Here is a 20,270-nt window from a genome sequence, read left to right on the forward strand (position 1 = left end):
AGAATATATTTTTGATTTTCCCCTTGAAACTGGTGTTCTGTCTAGGAGAAATTATTGAGTTGCACCAATCCATGTTTTTCAATGGACCATTCTCTCTAGATAGCAGTGGACAAGAAATTAAAAACAATGATAGTGTTTCTCAGTTTGTCAACAAAGAAAAGCATACAGAGGTATGCTATAATAGCTCATCAACAATCAAGAAAAATACTACTTAAGAAAGGAGTGATAAGGAGTTTCAGATGTGTCTATTAGTGTTTTAGGAAAAGCTACTAGAAACTAAAGTAGGGCAACACCTCATAAATTTCTTCCAGGTTGGCTTCTTTTATTCTTAAGAGTACATAAAATGAGAGGCTCTTTTTGATTTGGCTGTGACAAAGTGAATTGAGTTTACAATAACTGTAAACAAATTCTATTCTCTGTGTACTTGAATCCATGTCTGTCGTGGCTCTGCAAGATGACCCTCACCAGCAGCCTATCACATTAATGCCTCCAGCACGTGTTTGAACACATTTAATGGCTTTAGTCCTCATTTGTACACGTGTAAAAATTGTATTGTATACATAATGGCTATTTAATTATGTAGCCTATACCATTTCTGGGATACTTTTTATTAAAAATTTTATAGCACTTTCCAATGCAAAAAAAACCCCCTTTGATTCACAATTCAAATGCTTCAAAGCATACAACTTCCTTGCTAAAACAGAATGGAAAGGGTTAATGTGCCATAATTTGGACAAACATATTACTACAAAATTTTCAAAATAAAATATATCTGTATTTTTATTTTTTAAAAATATATTATGCTAATAACTATTGAAAAAAAAAAAAAACTTTAAATTTAAACATCTGTTGCTAACTATTTGACAATTCTAATCTGGAAGGAAATAAGGATGAACATTTAATTCTCTTGTATCATGATGCTGTCCTCTGTACAGTTCCACTGTTGTTTAGTACTATCTTTGATTTAATTTTTCTATTGAAATAAGTGTTTCATTTTTCCGTAAGGTAGCAATGATCTTTTGAGCAGTACATGTATTGTCGAAATCATAATAAATAGTACAAAATAATATCAGTACATTCATATGAAGAAAGATTCAAGAAATTATTCAGCTGCTTATCATACTCAGTTTTGGTTTAAGCTACCAAAAATTATATGAATACCTACCTACAGTGGTAAACCATGACTACCTGAATCAAAAAGACATGACCATTTATATAAAATTTATAACAAGTAACACATTGATTGAGAAAACTCTGAATCATTCATAGAAATAAACTTTAAATCAATTCTTATCTATCCATATATAATATGAACTATAAATAATAACATTAAATCTATTAATGAGGGGGAAAAGCTAGGTTAAAATATGCTGACAATATAGGATATCTAAAAGTAACTTAGAATAAGCATTGGAAATAAAATGTGAATTTATTGATGTCAATATGCAGTTTTCAAGGGGAATCTTGTATTCAGCAGTCTGTAAGCATTTTGGGTTTATTTTTGCCAAAGGCTATATTCATTCTTGCATTTTAAATTTATTTTTTTAATTAATTATAACAACATTATTTATCTCTTAATTTTCCTATAATCTATCAGATTAAAAAGACTGGTGGACATGAACAGTTATTAATTTCATTTATTTTCTGATACCCACATTTGAACATAGAGATACAGTAATGTGATCAGAGGTTATGGCACGTAGAGGAAGTACAATCACAAATTCAATAATTTTGAATTGTCTGAAATTTTTATTAGAAAATAAGAATTTGACTTTCAAAAGGTGGTTGAATTAGTATTCAGTACACATATAGGATATGAGAAGGTCTTCAGCCCTTGTTGTCTGGTTTATCTTATTTTAGTTGTCTCATGCCTTTTAGTGTAATCCAGGGAAAATTTACTACATTCACTTAAAATTTGGAGAAATCATATTAAATTTTTGGACCAGAGAAAGAAAAAAAATTATTCTGTTTGTTTTTCTTAGGGATGGACCAGATCAAACTTCCCCTCAAATTGGACAATTTAGTGGCAACACTGCGCTAGAATCAGTCTATAGCACTTCCAATCAGATTCTGATAAAGTTTCACAGTGACTTTACTACCAGTGGCTTCTTTGTACTTAGTTATCATGGTAAGTGTGATAAATTAAACTTTTTCACTGTTTTTACTGGTCACTGGAGGACGACAAGGCATAAAAAAATCTTTAGCTTTTTCTAAGAAGAGTTGCTGTTATTAATATGATTGACCACTACTAGGGTAATGCAAACACATGAAAGACTAACATGAATTATGAAAAATCATTTATTTTCTTGACCAAATATTAAATTTACTATTAGTTAAACAAAATAAAATTCATGCACTATGATGAGACATGAAAAAAGAAGGCAGCATCAAGACCCTAAAGTTCAAGGTGTATATTCTTTTACTTTTTACAATGCTTCTAAAATTCCTTTGAAACCTAAATGTTTTTGGAGGACATTAAATTTCTTTTTGAAATTTGGATATTTTGAGATGTTGTTCTTGTAGAGATACCACTGATAATGAACTATACCTATAATATATTGTTTACTACACTATATAGTTCAATGATACTGAGCAACATAGTGGAGTTAACATTAATCTGCCCTTGAATTAAATACTGACTGAATGAAAATGTGCATGAATTAATTCACTGAATTATACCTCTTTTTGTAGTCATCCAGACCCTCTGTGGCCAAGTGTCTTGTACATTGCTATAATTACAAGGAAACAGATTGAGAAGTAAGGGTGGGTTGAGGTGCTTTGTGAATGCCCATTGGATTGGACATCCTAGGAAATTTGAACACACTACATCCCGTTTTCTGGATGCTGATCAAATTTTGTGACTAGAAGATTTTCTTTTTGACTTATTAAAGACAGTGGTGAGTACAGATAGACAGAATTGACAGGCTTAAAGGAACTTTAAGATAAGCGAAACAAAACAGAAAAAAACACATAAAGCCTACAATGAAAAAAAACCACCAGCAATTGATTATGGAGACTCCAGCAGGGCTAGACAGAGAGGGATCAGAACTTCCATTCCAAATCTTGGCATCCATATTGCATGTATCAAATTGCAAAGGACAAAATGAAATTTTGTATTCATTAATGAGTCCATATGTATTGATATCTACTAAAATATCAATATATGACCAAACATATGCTAAAACACTCATGGAATCTTAGAATTATTCAGATTGGAAAAGACCTTTTAGATCATCAAGTCCAACTATAAACCCAACATTGCCAATTTTGCCACTAAACCATGCTGATAAATAGCATATTACATGTCTTGTAAATATCTCCAGGGATGGTGACTCCTCCTCTTCCCTGGGCAGCCTGTCCCAGTGCTTGGCAGCCCTTTTGGTTAACACATTTTTACTAATATCCAGTCTCATGTGGAGTAATTTAAGGCTATTTCTTCTGGTCCAGTAGTTTGCTAGTATTAAATTCTCTCTAAAGATTTCCTTTTGCTTGTTTCTTCTGTTGTGAAAATTTTCATACCACAGGTGTGGGCTCTAATGTGCAATAAAGATGCAAACCGAGCAGCACAAAGATTACTTATAAAGAAACTTAAACTATTTTTGTACTAATGTTGTCAAGACAAATAAATATCTTTGTGTCTTGGAGTCTGTGATCCTTCATATCAGCTGAACAAAATTTATAGTAATGAAGGAAAGGCAGTCAAGGAGTCAAATAAATGCAAGGAGTCAAATTTATTTAAAATAAATGATTTTAGGATTAAAATTAATGATACTCCTATTACCCTAAAATGAGAGACATTTGAGGCATTTGACATTTGACACATGAAGAACCTCTTTATTGAATCAATTTTTAATTATGTTCATGATTTTTATTATTATTTTTCTTAAGATGCAAACAGCACAGCTGTTTCATGTTTAATTGGTGTGTTTTGTTGGTTTGGCTTTCTGACTCACTGATTTAAGTAGATCTTCATTACCTGAGTGAGGAAAAGGTGTAATAGGAAGATATCAAATAAGGGTGACTCATTAGTAACAAAAGGTCTTACTTATGGTATAAATTTCATGATTTTCAAAAGTTTGACCAATTAGAGTACTAAAGGATGTAATCACACAAAGCAACCAAGAATGTGAATTATTGAAGCTGAAGTGTCGTCTGCTATAAATAAATGGTATTTGTGCTGAAGAGAAATGCTATAAACCCATGCTGTATGAAAATGCAATATTAATGAGAACCAAGCATACTTCATCCTGAACATACACTTTAACACAGAAAAGACTCCACTGTAGGTAAAAATATATCAAAGCGATTTCTTATACCAGATTTCTGTCCTAATTGAATTAAAGTCAGTTTGTATTTTGTCTGTCTCCAAACATGGGCTCATTTTCATTGGATCTCTGGGGGAAAAATCAGTCTGTGCTACTTCTGCATACACTTCCTACTTATTTTTTATTTATTTGACGTGGTTGTCTTGCCTGGCTGTTGCATAATGTGCTAAATCTGAGAACATTATTTCATGTGAAACTTCAAATGAGAATTTTAAAAGCAGGATTATTCTCTATCTGCAGGTTATGTGTACTCCACAAGTGTTTATTTGTTAGGAAATTTCACATTCAAAATGCTGCTGTCCATTAGTTATGCTGCCTCCATGTAGAATCTTTGGGATTCCAAAACTTGTATTTATTACAAGGTTTCAAAAGTGGAAGAGTTCAAAAGTAAAATTGTATCATGAAAAAAAAACCAAAAAAACAACAAGAAAAACAATGATTGAAAAGTTCAAAAATATTTGCTTTTTGACTAGAATTGCTCAAATGAGAAAATTGGCAACCACTTCTACACTTATGTTATTTATGAAGAGGATTTCACCACTAAAACTAAATAACTGAGAATACAGACACAACTTCCAATGTTTTAATTTCCTTTATTTTGATTCTTTTGAAAGTTTCAATATAAATTGAGTTTTTATGCTTATCCTGCTAATGTGGATATTAAATCTGTTGTTGCATGGCTATGATAACTCTATTTGAGAATGTCAACTGTGCTTTGTTCCTGTTTGTAGCCTATCAGCTCCGTGTCTGCCAGCCTCCAGCAAATGTACCAAATGCTGAAATTCTAGCTGAGGATGATGAATTTGAAATAGGTAATATTAAAATAAAAGCACAACATTTGTTTATGAAATAAACTTACTATGCACAGGGTGCTTCTCAGAATGCAAATCATACTTGTAATATTTTAGATTTTTATTTGAAAATACACTTTTTAAAGAAATCATTCTTCTTTCTTATACATCCTGAATCCCATCCATGTTTCAGAGATAACATATAAGTAATGCAATAACTCTTTGTAATTGACCTAATTTTAAAATACATTTTTCATAGTATTTAATATAAAAAATTATATTTCACTGAAACAAACAACCCATAAAAAAACATGTAGACAATTGTATATTCAATGCCAGAATTAAGGTTCTATGATTTAAAAATCAAATTTGTAAAAGTTATGAGGATCAGAGAAGGGGATGATATTCTGACTTTCTGAGACATGTCAATAATATTGCTTAGCCACTTAAAGTTCAAAGAAATATGATTTATGATCTGATTTCAGATTTCTGGTGAGATAGTTTTGCTCACGTTACAGCAAAGAAAATATTTTTTTTTTTAGTATATGCACCAATACATGATTAGTTATATAGGTCACAAAGGGAAATTACCTTTTTTATTCCTTTTCTCTCTGTAATACGGGCCAAAGAGAACTTCTGGAATATGCAGGTTTTTACTTTTTATTGGTGCATAAAACTACATGTTACTACTTAATTAAAAATGAAAATTTCTTATTCTCAGAGTGTAAGACCTAGATAACATCAACAAAACCATTTGCTATTTAATTTTTTCCCTCAGGATTGTATGAATTACTGACTTGATCTTAGACCTTTATTTAGGTCCGTAATGTTTATCCTATAAATTATATTGCTTGAAGCTCTATGGACATTTGGTTCACAGAGCATCAGTCAAAGCCAGACAACTTAGCAAACTATCTAATACATAATGCGGTGGAAAGGAATGATAGATGCAGCACAATGTGCAACACAAAGCTCATTTACCACATTTCTTAGACTAATCAAAGTTGTTTATGCCAGAGGTCATTTAGCCCATTGTATAATATGGTGGTAAGAAACTTCATTAATCAATAATGTTTTCAAAGCTAAAAAGTCCCAGTTAATTGCTGTTTAATGCTTATTTTGTTTGTGTGTTTTGCCCTGTGTTGTTTTTCTGAGCAGGAGACATCATAAGGTACCAGTGTCAGCCAGGCTTTACGCTGGTTGGTAACGAGATTCTGACATGCCGACTAGGGGAAAGGCTTCAGATGGATGGAGCACCACCCACTTGTCAAGGTTTTTTTGCTTTTTATTTTCCTGCTGCTATACCAGTTCAGTGGTGATTCCATAAATAACTTCTGCATGTCTTTATGGAAGACAGCATACTGAAACTATTTCAGACTTTTGATGATTTATCCCAATATATCTCTCTTTGGTTTGTTTCATGTATGTCAGATATTAATGCAAAATAATTAGTAATCTTTTAATGAACTTCACAAGTTGAAAGGGCTGCTTCTCTACTTTGTGAAAATAATTTTACAATTCCTTTTTATATTTTTTTTTAGGAAGTCTGGTAAATAACGAGACTCATTTCTCTACAACATAATAATGTGAAAATTTATATGGGAATTCTAAAAGATGCTAAATTAGCATAGCATGGATTTGGGTGAACAAGCTCACAAAATTATTTTTTCATGCAATTTTAACTACTTGCATTTTTTATTCAATGTATTCCAAAAAACAGGTTTTCTGCATTTGTGTGTGTGTTTGTTCACTTTTTCTCTTACTGAGAACTGTGAACACAGAGATATTGCCATCTCATTGTTAAGGTCAAAATTATTACAGTTCTACCAGGCACTAACATCACACTTTAAACTAGTATTTATTAAGGCAAAATTTGATGTATTATGGTAGAATATACATTTTCCATAATTAAAAAAAAAAAAAAGAAATCTTTCTTTCATCCCAAACTGATTATGGAACAAATGAAGACCGGCCTTGCACATGCTTCATTAAAAAAATTGAATCTCTTTGCAATTCCAGCAATGGGCATGAGTTTATGTTTTGCTACTAATTCTTCCATTGATATCTGGAAAGATAAATAAGGACCTAGAGTTATAATCATGCATGATTAAGTTTTTTCAAGAAAAAAATACCAAAACAAAACACCACAGCCTCATAAAAGTATAAATTATATAAACAAAAGCTATTTTGAATTCTGCTAGTTTCTGTGTTATACTTTTGTGATCCATCTGTTCCTGAGCTTAATATTCTAACATCTACATCAGGATTAAAATACTTTTCCAAATCACTCAGAATAAGTGTGTTTGATTTATATTTGTATTATATGAAAATTACTGCCATCTTTTTTTTTCTATCAATCTGATGTTTTGTTGTGTCCTTCTACAGTAATTTTAATTCATTAACATATCCATAAAACACTCATGATGAAAGATTCATTGGGCAAAAATTAATTAATTATGAATAAATCTAGTAAATTTTAAGTAAAACTTTGTTATTTTACTGTTTCTAAGCATTTTCTAAAATTATGAAATAGTGCACAATATATATGTTAAGAAATTAAACATCAGTATATTAATTTTTAGGACTTTCTTATTACTATATCATTTGCCTAAGCTTTCAGCTGAGAATTAAAAAAACAAACTTGTATAAATATTCTCTTTTTGTTCATTCTTAGAAAGCTGGAAGTTACTCTTATAACTGAATAAGCTGTTTTCCTCTGATTTTATGAACAAAACTATGCAGAAGTCAGTCATTCACAGCACTGAGTGTAGTTCTTAAAAATGCAAAGTGAAATTTAAATGTGAGCTTCATAAGAACTTTTACACTGATAATTTCTGAAAATCTAGACAGTTAGATACAAATGTGTCTAGAAATAGCTTCCAACACTCCAATTTAAATTTAAATCCTAACTTGGCAGACGTATAGCATTTAATAGGTGAAAAACCATAGTAACGTCCAGGCATTGCTTTAAATGTTAAAATGATGCAATATTAGATAGGGCAAATAGGGACATATGTGTTGATCCTGAAGCATTCTCTCAGTGTGTGTTCCTGAAGGCATTTATGTATTCAATGCAAGACCCAAGACAAAAACTCAGGAATGATGACTTCATTTACTGTAGTTAATCTTTTATCTGTCAGATATGAATGCTAAACATTGGTTCCAAAGCTAAATCTATACTCTTATAATTTCTGTTTAAAGCAAAATGAAATTAACATGGTCTTCAGAATTAGATTTGGAAAATGAAAAGGAAAATTGCAAAAGAATTTGTCAAATTGTGCTAAAAATGACCATTCCTACTGGCAACCTAGAAAAGAAAGCAGCATATTTTCTTTTATGTTTGTTTATCTGATGTATAAGTTTGAAAATCACAGATATAAGTTCCATTTCTATAGTAAAAGATGAATAGAGAGCTTTGTGGAACCTAAAGGCAGCAAAAATACATGCAAAAAATTTCTGTGTTTCATGATTTTACTGTATTGCATTGGTCTATGGATAAGCTACCACACTTCACTGTGCAGAGTATAACACACTACGTAAGACTCACTTTCAAGGAAAAGTCTCAGTTCTTCTGATGGTTCATATTAGTATTAGTGTACTAATTCTTTTCACTGGGTAGAGCATATGGGTTTTTTTTAACTTAATACTGTTAATTCCTGATGCTTTAACCTTGTGCATATCTTATATGCTTTAGCCAGTATAGTATAGAGTCAGGCATTTGATTGAACTTTTCTTTAATTTTTGACTTAAATAAATCAATATCTACATTCAAAATTAATCCATAAGTACATCTGAAGAATGCTGCTGAGCAAAAGTAACGTAAGACTAACATTAGTCTTGAATCTTATATATTGCAGTAAAGATGTAATAGACAAATGACAAATTCCTAAAAAAATATTGATGCAAACTATATTTAACATTTATGTGGTAATTTTAATTATTGCATGTTAGTTTACATCACACTTAGTACTATTTAAAAGTATGTCAATTTTTTTTCTACACTTTTTCTCTTGTGTGTTTCAGTTGGATGAGCATTTCTCAAAATTCTTGCAGATTTCCTTTAGGTGTGAAAATAGTCACTAAATTCCACAAATTTAGCCAATTTTTATCAACTTATTTAGTTAAAATAGGGTATTGTGCAAACAAAGCATGTAATTTTGCCCTCAATTTTCTTTTAAATTAGCTTCTACTTTCAGGATAAAATGAAAATTTCAGAGTAAGAAGATTCCAAGTGTATTTTGCATCATAATAAGGGGACCCTGAGAAAATTCTTTAGTGACATCTCTTAACTATATCTCAGATAACATTTTCTCTGATTCATGAAACTTACCTACCCGATTCCCAAAGGGAAACTCTTTAACAGAAACAAGTCTTTAAATTCCCTATAAAATTCCTGAGGGATGTTTAGCCGAAAATCCTGAAATTAAGGACAATTTGTAAGGCAAAACCAGCTGCAAATAAATGAGTGTAGCCAGAATACTGTTATGCTCTCCCTGCCACACATTTTTATATAAATATATGTCTATATGTATGTATAAATTTGAGAGGATTGCTTTGTTCATTTTCTTGAGATATGTGACACAAATGGCACAGATTCCATTCCAGCCAGATTCCAGCCATGAGAGTTTTGTTAAATGGGTTGGAGGTGCTGTATTCAATCTCTTCTTGAGTAATTGAAACAAACAGGTCATGAGAAACAACTCTTGTTGAAGTTTAGCAACTAGATGATAATTTGCAACCAAGATACAAATATTTTTAAAATATATGGGCAGATACAGTTTTTCAAGTTCAATTTGGATGCATTTGAAGAGGGTTGAACTAGATGGTCATCAAAGGGTACTTCTAACCCAAATATTCTATGATTCTTGAAAAATTTTTTTAAGAAGATACTCCTTTTCTCTCCCTTTCTCTGCTTTCCTGTGTTCTTTATCTCTATAATTCAAGAACTTTTTCAACATAAAACCTGATTTTCATAATTAATGAGACAATTTTATTTCCAATGGTCTTGAGAAAACTAAGATCCTATTATTTTTCTTGTGTAACTCAGGACTAACTCATTTTCATGTAGGAGTTAGTTGTCAGTATAAAAAGATTTCAAAGCTGTTTATCAGTGTTAGGTTCTGAATATAATGAAGGCATTTGTTCATATAGCATGAGGCAAATATATTTTTTGAAAAAACTTCCAATAACATGGCAATATCAACTATTTCTATTTAATGAGATATCACTAGGTCTTGTAGACCTAGTGATAAATTCAAAATTAAATAATATCTTCATATTTTAAATCACCATGTTTCTCAATTGAAGGAAATAGAATGAGTAATGCAGTTCTTTAAAACTCGGGAAAATCTCATCAATCATATGAAATAGAAATAATGGGCTTTAGACTTTTTGCCAATTTTTCTGTTCCACAGTGCTCTGTCCAGCCAATGAAATGCGTCTGGATTCAACAGGCGTAATACTGAGCCCTGGATATCCTGACAGCTACCCAAACCTCCAGATGTGTGCATGGACCATTACTGTGGAAAAGGGTTACAATATCAGCATGTTCTTTGAATTCTTCCAGACAGAAAAGGAATTTGATATACTTGAGGTTTTTGATGGTAACTATAGAATACCTAACTTTGGATGATACTTTGTCTATATCATTCAGTTTTTTAATATTGCTTCTAATTACTATCATTTATGCATATCATAATTTTTCAGTATAAAAAATCTTAGGCAATTATTTTGATTTGTTATGATAAAAAGAACTGTTGGATTACTTTATTTTAAAATTGTACAGCATGCTATACTTGGAAATAATTTTTGTTTTGAGCAAATATAACTTCCAGTTATAACGTATTTCAATTTTTTAGTTCAAAATAATTTGCCATTTGCTTGAAGGAAGTTTTGCATGTATGTTAATTGTGCGCATATGTTTTATTGTATGTTATTTTAAACTTTGTAACTCCTTTTGTCCTTCTTCTTTTTTCCTTCCTTTGTACCAAGGACCAAATAGTCATAGCCCATTGCTCATATCTCTCAGTGGGGACTATTCATCTTCTCTAAATATAACCAGCAATAGCCATGAAGTATTTCTCCGGTGGTCAGCAGATCATGGCACCAATAAAAAAGGTTTCAGGATAAGATATATAGGTATGCAAATGTGACTTTTTATAATGTGCATAAAATTTCAATGTGGAACATTTGTTTATGTGAAAAGGGTAATATAAGCTATGTTTGGTATCCTTAATTAACCAAACTGAAAGGAAATCCAATCTGTTCTATATATATGAATCTAATGTCCCTTATCTTGTAAGGAAAAAAAAGCCCCACATGTGCTCTGTAGAGAATTAATAAAAGACGGGGCTTCAAAATGGCATAAGGCAGTACTAAAGATAAAAGAAGCAGCTTCCCCTTCTCCCTCTCATTTATTTGCATTTGTGTACCTCTTCATACTAGGGTGATTTTCTAACAAGATCTTTATGCAAGTTGTCATTAAGAATTTTGGTGGGATAGGGGAAAGCATTGCAACAAGGCAGGAGTGAACAGCTATAAAGTGGAAAAATGTAATACCCTGAAGGGTTGAACTTTTTAATTTAAGGTTCAACAGAAGCAGCAATCAACATTAAAAGAGATAAATTAGTATGTAAAAAAGCCAGTATTTTATGTGTTATTAATTCAAATTAACATATTTATGAATAGTGTATGGAAATGGTACCTGACAAAGTTAGATTTTAGTAAAATTGCTTTTACAGAATTATTGTATAATATTTATTTTACTGGAAAATCTTTTAATTAGTCAAGCTAAAGTAGATTTGTTGCAATTTACAGTAATTGCACAAAATAGATATTTGAATTTTTTTTATGATGACCAAAGATATGAAATGCACACAAGGAAGAGTACTGGAGATAGTATCTGTAGATACTAGAGAAGTTATTGGCATAAAAGCGGTTTCATTTCATAAGGTGGATAAACAAATAAAGAATAAGTATAAAATTCTTTCTGCTAATTTGTTTTTTGGTTTTCCTCAATTTTTGGCCACTTCACCATTGGAGAAAAATAATTATAATCATATATACTGCAAATACATCAGTTCCATCTTTCCCTTTAGGAGAGGATAGTTTTCTCAGATTTAAAATATTTGTTATTCATTAGGTAAAATTCACTGTTCACTAGGCATAAAATAATATATGCTATTGATTTTCATTTCCAGTAGTCCATTTTGGACCTGTTAAAAGAGAAAGAAGAGAAAATTCTTCGAAGTCTTTCCTTTCAGGCAGTGAGAGAACGGTTGAGAGGCAGACAGGAAGTATTTTCTAGTGATCTGTTTCACACAGAAAATACTGGTATGTCTCTGTATCTTTGGTTCTTTCAAAAAGTGCAAGTCAAGAGACATTTACTGTAAGGAAGAAAATACTTTCATAGTATTTGGTCTGAAAGATATAGCAGTAGTTCTGATTCTGCTCTTTTCTTTAGTGTGTTTAATAAATATATTTTGTACACAAACAGCCATATGACTCCATTCTGGCCAGAGGAAGCTTTCACATGAGAAAAACCTTGACCTGAAGGAAGTCGTGAGGCGTGGAAAAGATTAAAGCAGCAGTTCTCTATTTGCCTGAGAAAATAAATATCAAGTCATCAACATTTCTTCAAAGCATAAACAAAGCACTTAGAAACAAATTTCCAGCACAGTTTTCTTTCCAACAAAAAGGGAAAACAGCCTTTATGGCTTGCAGCTATTAATCAAATTAATCAAAGACCAAGTTAAACTTTTGCACACACAAAATTCATCTTAAAGTGGTTACCAGGTTATAAGAGACTTCTGGTCCACTCCTATGACAAGATAGCCAAACCTAAATTACTTGATACTCAATAAACAAATGAGATAAAGGAAACATAGTAAGTAACCAGTGTTTAATGTCAGAGTTGTAAAGTACATAAATAATTTCAGATTATAAGAACTGTAACTCTTAGAGATATCTTTTTCTCTCATATTGAGTTATGATTTTTTTCATAGTGTCTAGATAAGACTCCTGTAAAACTTAATGTGTTCTAAATAAATCAACAGCTAAAAGCAGTATTTTTGCCATGGATTTATCACAATAGTCATAAATGTCATTAAAATCTATTTTTAATGTTTTACTTCAGTTCAGTGTATTACAGAACTTGAATGAAAACACTTATTTAGGACCAGAAAAAAGGACTATTTAAAAAGAGTTGTGTTCAGGATATACTTGTTATTTCCCTCTTTCTCAAAAACTTGTATACTACTGAAATGTATACAATTGCAATAAATTTCATCATAAACTAAAGTTCAGTAGTTTATTTGATTTAAAAAGAAGATGGTAAAAAACCCGAAGCTATAGCCAATTATAAAAGTGAGCTATCACTTCATTTTTTTTGGAGTCTACTGAAACCTGAATCTTGTAAATAGCTTATAAAGCTCTATTTTTGTTACCTTTATATTTTGTGAAATTGGTCAATGCATGCATTATCATACATAACATACAACTTTTAGCAATGGTTTCTCAGCAATGGTTTCTCAGTGTCCGATCAGATGTCCACTGAGTTCAACCAGAATTTCTCAAGAATTGCTACACGAATTCTGAACACACATTTTGTTCCTTTAATATTTATGTTTCCAGCTCTGTACTGCAGCACGCCAGAGTCGCCCCCGCACGGTTTCATTGTCAGTCAGACGGGCGGACAGCTCAACAGCATGGTCCGCTGGGCGTGCGACCGCGGCTTTCGGCTCATCGGGAAAAGCACTGCCGTGTGCAGGAAGTCTCCATATGGGTATTACTCCTGGGATGTTCCCGTCCCAGCTTGCCAAGGTAAATTCTTTGGTTAAAAAAAAGATACACTCTAAGGAACTTTTCTTTTTCTTTTCTGACTTAAAATGAATAGAAGGGAAATGTTTCAGGGTCATACTTCTGTGCCAAAATTTTTCAAACTCGTAAAAAAAAATGCACTTTTAAGAAACCGTATTTCAAGTGGAGCTAATAGGACTGACACGCAAAAAACACTGTTTCAATATTCAGTGAAGAATATTTAAGAACTTCCTTTTGATCCAATAACAATTTCTGAAATTTCACATAAGTCTTCAAAATGCTGGTCTTCTTTGAGAGCTAATATGACTAAGGTTTTCCAATGACTCTGTATATTTTTAATATATATCTTTGGAACTGGAACTATGTTCCAAAGTTTGTGAAAAAGGAATAGATTTTAATGTTTCAGTTTGATTAACAGTGTTCCCTAAGCTGACCTATAGCGACCAAACATTTCTGTGATAATTCTTTTTTTAGGGAATTTTGGATATTTCCTATTTGTCATTTTTTCCTGTCAAAGTATCCGAAGTGGAAATAAATTTTCCTGATTTTTTTTTACATTTTCCCTTAACTAAAAGGTAATTTTCATAAAATCATGCAATGTTTTACTTGGAAGGGACCTTAGAGTTTTAGTTCCAGTCCCTCTGGGATGGGCAGGAACACTGTTCACTCGACTAGGCTGCTTAAAGCCAGTCCGACCTGGCCTTGAGCACTTCCAGGGATACAGCATCCACAAATTCTCTGGACAACTTTTCTGTGCAAGTTTCCACAAATGTGAAATTCAGCTCATAACTGCCGTAAACTAAAATGTCATTGGGTAACTTTTGGGAGATCTGTTATTTACATAAAGGTCTGTTATCCTGCCTTGGTGGTTTGCATCTTGTTTCTTAAAAATTTACAGTTAAGGGACCGATATATTTTTCGTGTGCCACAAGATTGACTGTTAACATGGATAATATGACTCAAAATTTATCAAGTCGCTAATGGAGATTTTTGAATACTGGAGTAATTAATCTCAATGGTAGATATAGGACACCTCAGGTTGCAGCTAGAATGTATCTGATATATATTTTACTGACTGGTAAAAGACACAGGATTTGAATTATGTCCATTACGTGAATAAGCAATATTGTAGAATTTGTTGGTGCTTAGGATTGTAATCAATGCTGTTTACATGTTACAATTATTTTGCAAGTGGATATTAATTTTATGCACTGCTGAATGCTAGCCCTGATGTGACACAATGAACATTGTTTGGACAACTCTTGCAATCGTCTTAAAGCTTTTATTGTCATTAGCATGCTTCTGAAGGGAGAGGTTAAGCTAGGCCAGTTATGCAGTAAACAGTGTTACTTGGTTATACAAGCGTATAGCTATCATCTTGGAATGGATAGATTCATCTAATCTGCAATCCAAGCTATTGAGGAATTTAAGAAATAATAAACATGGTCATGTTTTCATTTTAGTGCCATAGAAGTTGTTTCTCTCTTTGGTGATGGCAAGCGAAATAGTAGTTTTATCAGATGTTCAGTAAAAGATGGAAGGGGAACATTCTCATTTAATTAACTTGTCACTCTTTATCTCTCTGGGGTCATGTCCTCATACCCTCTAGAGCTTTGAATTCAATAATAGTTTCTTGGGGTCTTCAATTTCTTAATCACAGTTTTCTTTTTTTTTTCTAAGTGTGAGTTTGTCTCTCCTTGCCAATAGATGCTGTGACAGTATTAGGTATAGGTTCTTATGGTTGCCAAGAGGGTAATAGCAAATTAGAAATATTATTCTGTGATCTTTTAGCAGAATGTGTCTGTACTGTGGTTTTTGATTTTTCTTTTTCTTAAATTTCCATGTAATATGCAAGTGGTTTTTTTTATGGCAATGCAAGAATATTTTAACATTGATTCTTATGCCTCTGTTCTGCAAGTTGTTATAGGATTGGTGCTTTACCTGTGTCTTAGCTGTGATTATTAGCTCTGGTACTGTGCCACACAGTTGTTATATTGCTTATGAAGCAAATCAGTTTTATGTCAGATCAGCTCCCAGAAGGGGCAAAAATAGATTGCACTCTTTTTTTTTCCCAAGTATTTATACATAGTCTGAGAGGATTAACCTTCCTGTGTGGGCATGATAGGTGCTTTCTTAAGGCTCAAGATTTGACTTCAAAGTAAGGTACTTCAGACTTAAATGTCTAAGCCCTTTTTTTTCACCTTTTTTTTTTTTTTTTTTTTATCTGACCTACATTAGATATATGGTTTCAGAATCTGGAAAGGGGTTAGTTTTTATTTTTGGTCCCAAAACAGACAGAGAATTATTTAGAACCAGATCTTCTCTTGGTACATTATTTTTGTTAAAGAAAAGAAATAAAATAGTAGCTTATACTTTTATTTGCAGTTTTCAACTTTCTCCTCTAAGAGACACAGGAGCCAGCAAGGAGAGGTGCTATGCTGGATCTTTTTCTCAGCAACAAGCAGGGGCTGATGAGGAATATAAAGCTGAAGGGTGCAATGACTGTGAAACTCTAGGGTACAAAATCTATGGAGCAGAGAACAGGGTGAATGCTAGCTAGCATTGACTTCAGAAGAGCAGAATTTGACCACTTCAGGGATTTGCTTGGTAGAGTACAATGGAATAAAGCCTTAGATTTAAGGCTTTATAGACAAAGATAACTGGTTAATAGTCAAAGGATCACTTCTTCCAAGCTCAGAATAGTTCGCATCCTTAGAAATGTTGTCAAAGAGAAAGTCAGGTAGAAAATTCAGGACACCTGCCTGGATGAGCAAGGAGCTCCTGGACAAAACAAAATACAAAAGCGAAGCCTAGAGAGGGTGGAAATGAGGACGGGCATCCTGGGAGGAATACAGACAAGTTGTCCAAGCAGCTGTGGATCAGGTTAGTGCCTTGATAAAGTAAATCTGTCCATGGTTGTCAAGGGCAACCAAAACAGCTTCTAAAGATATATTGGTGATAAAACGAAGACCAGGCAAATTGCAAGCCCTGTCCAGAAGGATACAGGACACTCAATTACCTGGGACAAGGAGACAACTGGGCTACTCTGCAGTGGTTTTGAAAAGCTTCACTGACAAGTGCTTCAGTCTCGCTTCATAAGTCACAGATTACAAAGATGAGGGTTAAAAGAAGCCTACAGAAAACCTGGAGAGGGTTTTTTTTCATGGGTATGCAGTGACAGAATAGGGAGAATGGCTTTAAAATAAAAGGGGATCAATTCAAATCACACATTCAGGAGGGAATTCCTTACTGGTTGCCCAGAAGAGCTGTAGATGTCCCATGCTGGGAAGTGTTCAAGTCCAGGCTGGACTGGACTTGAAGCCATCTGATGTAGTAAATGGTGTTCCTGCCCACTGCAGAGGGATTGGAGCTAGATCTCAGAGTTTCACCCTAGGCCTTTCACCCTAGGCAATTTTATGATGCTATGATTCAATATTTTCAAAAGGGTATTTTCTTTCTGCTTTCCAGGTGGAAAAAATAGAATGTTGAAAGGTAATTTTAGTGATTTTCCAGAGGTCACAAAGTACAGCCGATGAAAGAAATCTGAACATAAATCATATGACACAGAAACACCACAGAAAGTGTCTTTCTCAGACTGGTGCCTTACTGATTCAACCATGCTGGTCATATTTTTTTCCAGATATTTTCTATCCCCTTTTCTATATTATCACCTGCATTTTGAATTCTTAGCTGCAGACTTATGAACCATTATTCTTATTTTTTACTTTCTCCATCAAAAGCTTCATTGTATTCAATTCCCTAAAATTTTAAGAAAATTTATTTCCATGCCTAAAGCTCACATTAATGAGGTAAAAATTAATTTTCATTAATTTAAGACTAGTGATTTTACAATGCATAAGCTCTCTGAGGTCAGTGGAACCTTATATTGAAGACATAAAAAACTTTGTCTCTACTCAGCAATATCTTGTGGAATTCCTAAAGCTCCACTAAATGGTGGGATATTAACTACGGATTACTTGGTTGGCACCCGTGTTACTTATTTTTGCAATGATGGATACAGGCTATCAGCCAAAGAGCTTACCACTGCAGTCTGCCAGCCCGATGGCACCTGGAGCAATCACAATAAAACACCTCGCTGTGTAGGTGAGTAACATGTAAGAAGTCTCTGGTGAGTAAAAAACCTGTCTGTACATTTTTTTTATATATCCATGACACAAATCTTCACATGACTTAAACGCTCATCTTCAGGTTACTTTAATCTGTGAATTATGTGCTGGTATTCAATTATTATGAAATGCACATATGAAGTATATGTAACTAAGACATGGTGAAATTTCACAGCATAAGCAGAATAAACATGCTAGAGCTTATAGATTACAATCAAGCTAATAATTAATTTACAGTTAAATCAAAGTTAATGGTTACAGAGGTTTTCTACAAAAGTCATCTCTTCAGTGATAGCTGCATAATACATGTACTGTTAGCAAACCCTTTTTACTATCCAGAATTGCAAAACCTGTGATAATTGTTTGAGACTCATGCTTATTATTTATATTCATCCCATCATTATAGACCTGCACCATCTAAACTTGGGGGAACATCACTGCAGGGAAAATGCATTTAACTCCCAAAATCAAGTGGATATCAGCAATTACAAATGGAAAATGGGATATGAAAACCCAGGTGGTTGCAAGAGTGATACAGGGATGTCAGTGTCTCATGCACATTAGGATTTGGATTATCTCACCAAATGAATTTTGGAAATGAAAGCAAATTAAGACTGGAGTATTTTTCAAGGATATCCCCTTTCTCCTTTTTTTTTCTTCTTCTTGAAAATTTCATTCTGTCATGAATTTTTCTCTTTCTAAAGAACCACTGAAAATAGAGAAAAACAAAGTGGGAAAAATCGTTATGCTTCTTACACTATTTTTTATTCTATTAGTGTTATAGAATGCTATTGTTCCATTTCTGGAGGAAGAACACTTAGAATTAAGAAATTAGACAAAAATATATATCTGTCCAAAAAAAAAAACCAACCTGTATATGGTTATTATTTTTTCTGTCACCAATGTACAGCCTCTCAAAGAAGTCTTTCATATCTCATAGAGTTTACCTGGGTAGAAAAATAATTTCTCCATTTAAATGTACTTAAAATTTTAGTCAAGATTCTGGTGCCTGACGTAAAATGTCACGGAGGGTCCACCTATAATGAATTCAGCCATGCTATAGCTCCTGTCTACACCAACTGCATCACTCTGCATACACAATCCCTTCTCTTTCTGGATAATTATTAATTAAATGAGACAACTCATGCCCTCTAACCACAGCCAATTTCAAGTACAGCTTTAGTTTTCAAAGATTATGTCATTGTGTTTAAAATGCGGTTTTTATTAATAATGGTGCAGATTTTCTCAATCTGCCTGTGCTAAGCCACCAATAACTGTGTCTTTTCGTTATTTTGGAAGTTGTTACATGTCCAAGCATCAATTCTTTTACCCTGGAACATGGAAGATGGAGAATAGTGAATGGTTCACACTATGAGTATAAAACAAAAGTAGTTTTCAGCTGTGATCCTGGGTATTATGGTTTGGGACCAGCATCTATCGAGTGTCTTGCTAATGGCACCTGGAGTTGGAGAAATGAGCGGCCTTACTGCCAAAGTGAGTACATCTTTTGTCTGCATCTGCTGTACAGATTTCAGGAAAAAATGTTTTATTGGGTGAACTAGAAATGAACTCATTTAGTATTCAAATTGTAAATTAGAAAAAGTGTTTCTTGGCTGGAATTCCTGGGTATCCTAAAGGTTGTTATTTACAAATATAATACATTAGATTTAGTGACAAGAACATATCTGTAGGCACACTTCTGGAGTTTAAAGATCCCTTAATTTGTAATGGTACAAAGAAAATATTTTCCTATATGTTTATTTTAGATGAGGAATGCTGTAAAGTCTTAAAAAGTGCAAAACCTTTGTATCCTGTCTGCACACTTGATAAATAAAATGATCTCTCCTTTCTGGTAGTTACCATGTAGTGTGCATTTGCACACATCCACATCATCCCTACCATTAGCTGGTATGCTGATAACCTGCAATAGATAATTAAAAAAAAATAACTAATTAATATTCAGATATTTAAACCAAATAAAGATGTAGCTATCATTGTGTTCCCTTCCCCTACTGCTGTGAAAAGCACATTTCTTTATAAATTTACATTTAGACATCTCTTTTTCAAAACTGTGGGGTTTTGGTTACACTTTGAAGCTGCAAAACTCTTTCTCTTTATGGAACATGGTGTGACATAGCCTCTGACAGAGTGAGATACAACTGTGCTTTTGGTTCCTGCATAAAAATGTGTGTATCTGCATGTTTATGTAT

General features: G+C 32.9%; 1 protein-coding gene across 5 annotated transcripts in view; it reads left to right on the forward strand.

The window, feature by feature from the left end:
- CSMD3 (CUB and Sushi multiple domains 3) overlaps positions 1-20,270 on the forward strand; it is a 593,532-nt gene that overhangs the window by 505,368 nt on the left and 67,894 nt on the right. For 4 of the 5 annotated variants that reach the window (XM_064706591.1, XM_064706594.1, XM_064706595.1 and 1 more), the window contains 8 exons: positions 1,983-2,128; positions 5,057-5,137; positions 6,275-6,388; positions 10,531-10,719; positions 11,108-11,254; positions 13,748-13,936; positions 17,852-18,037; positions 19,360-19,554. In XM_064706591.1, coding sequence (XP_064562661.1) covers positions 1,983-2,128; positions 5,057-5,137; positions 6,275-6,388; positions 10,531-10,719; positions 11,108-11,254; positions 13,748-13,936; positions 17,852-18,037; positions 19,360-19,554 — 1,247 coding nt within the window. The remainder of the gene's footprint in view (positions 1-1,982; positions 2,129-5,056; positions 5,138-6,274; positions 6,389-10,530; positions 10,720-11,107; positions 11,255-13,747; positions 13,937-17,851; positions 18,038-19,359; positions 19,555-20,270) is intronic. The other variant, XM_064706593.1, reaches the window with a different exon arrangement.

Source organism: Zonotrichia leucophrys, chromosome 2 (genome assembly GCF_028769735.1).
Source record: "Zonotrichia leucophrys gambelii isolate GWCS_2022_RI chromosome 2, RI_Zleu_2.0, whole genome shotgun sequence".
In the NCBI taxonomy this organism is placed as follows: Eukaryota; Metazoa; Chordata; class Aves; order Passeriformes; family Passerellidae; genus Zonotrichia; species Zonotrichia leucophrys.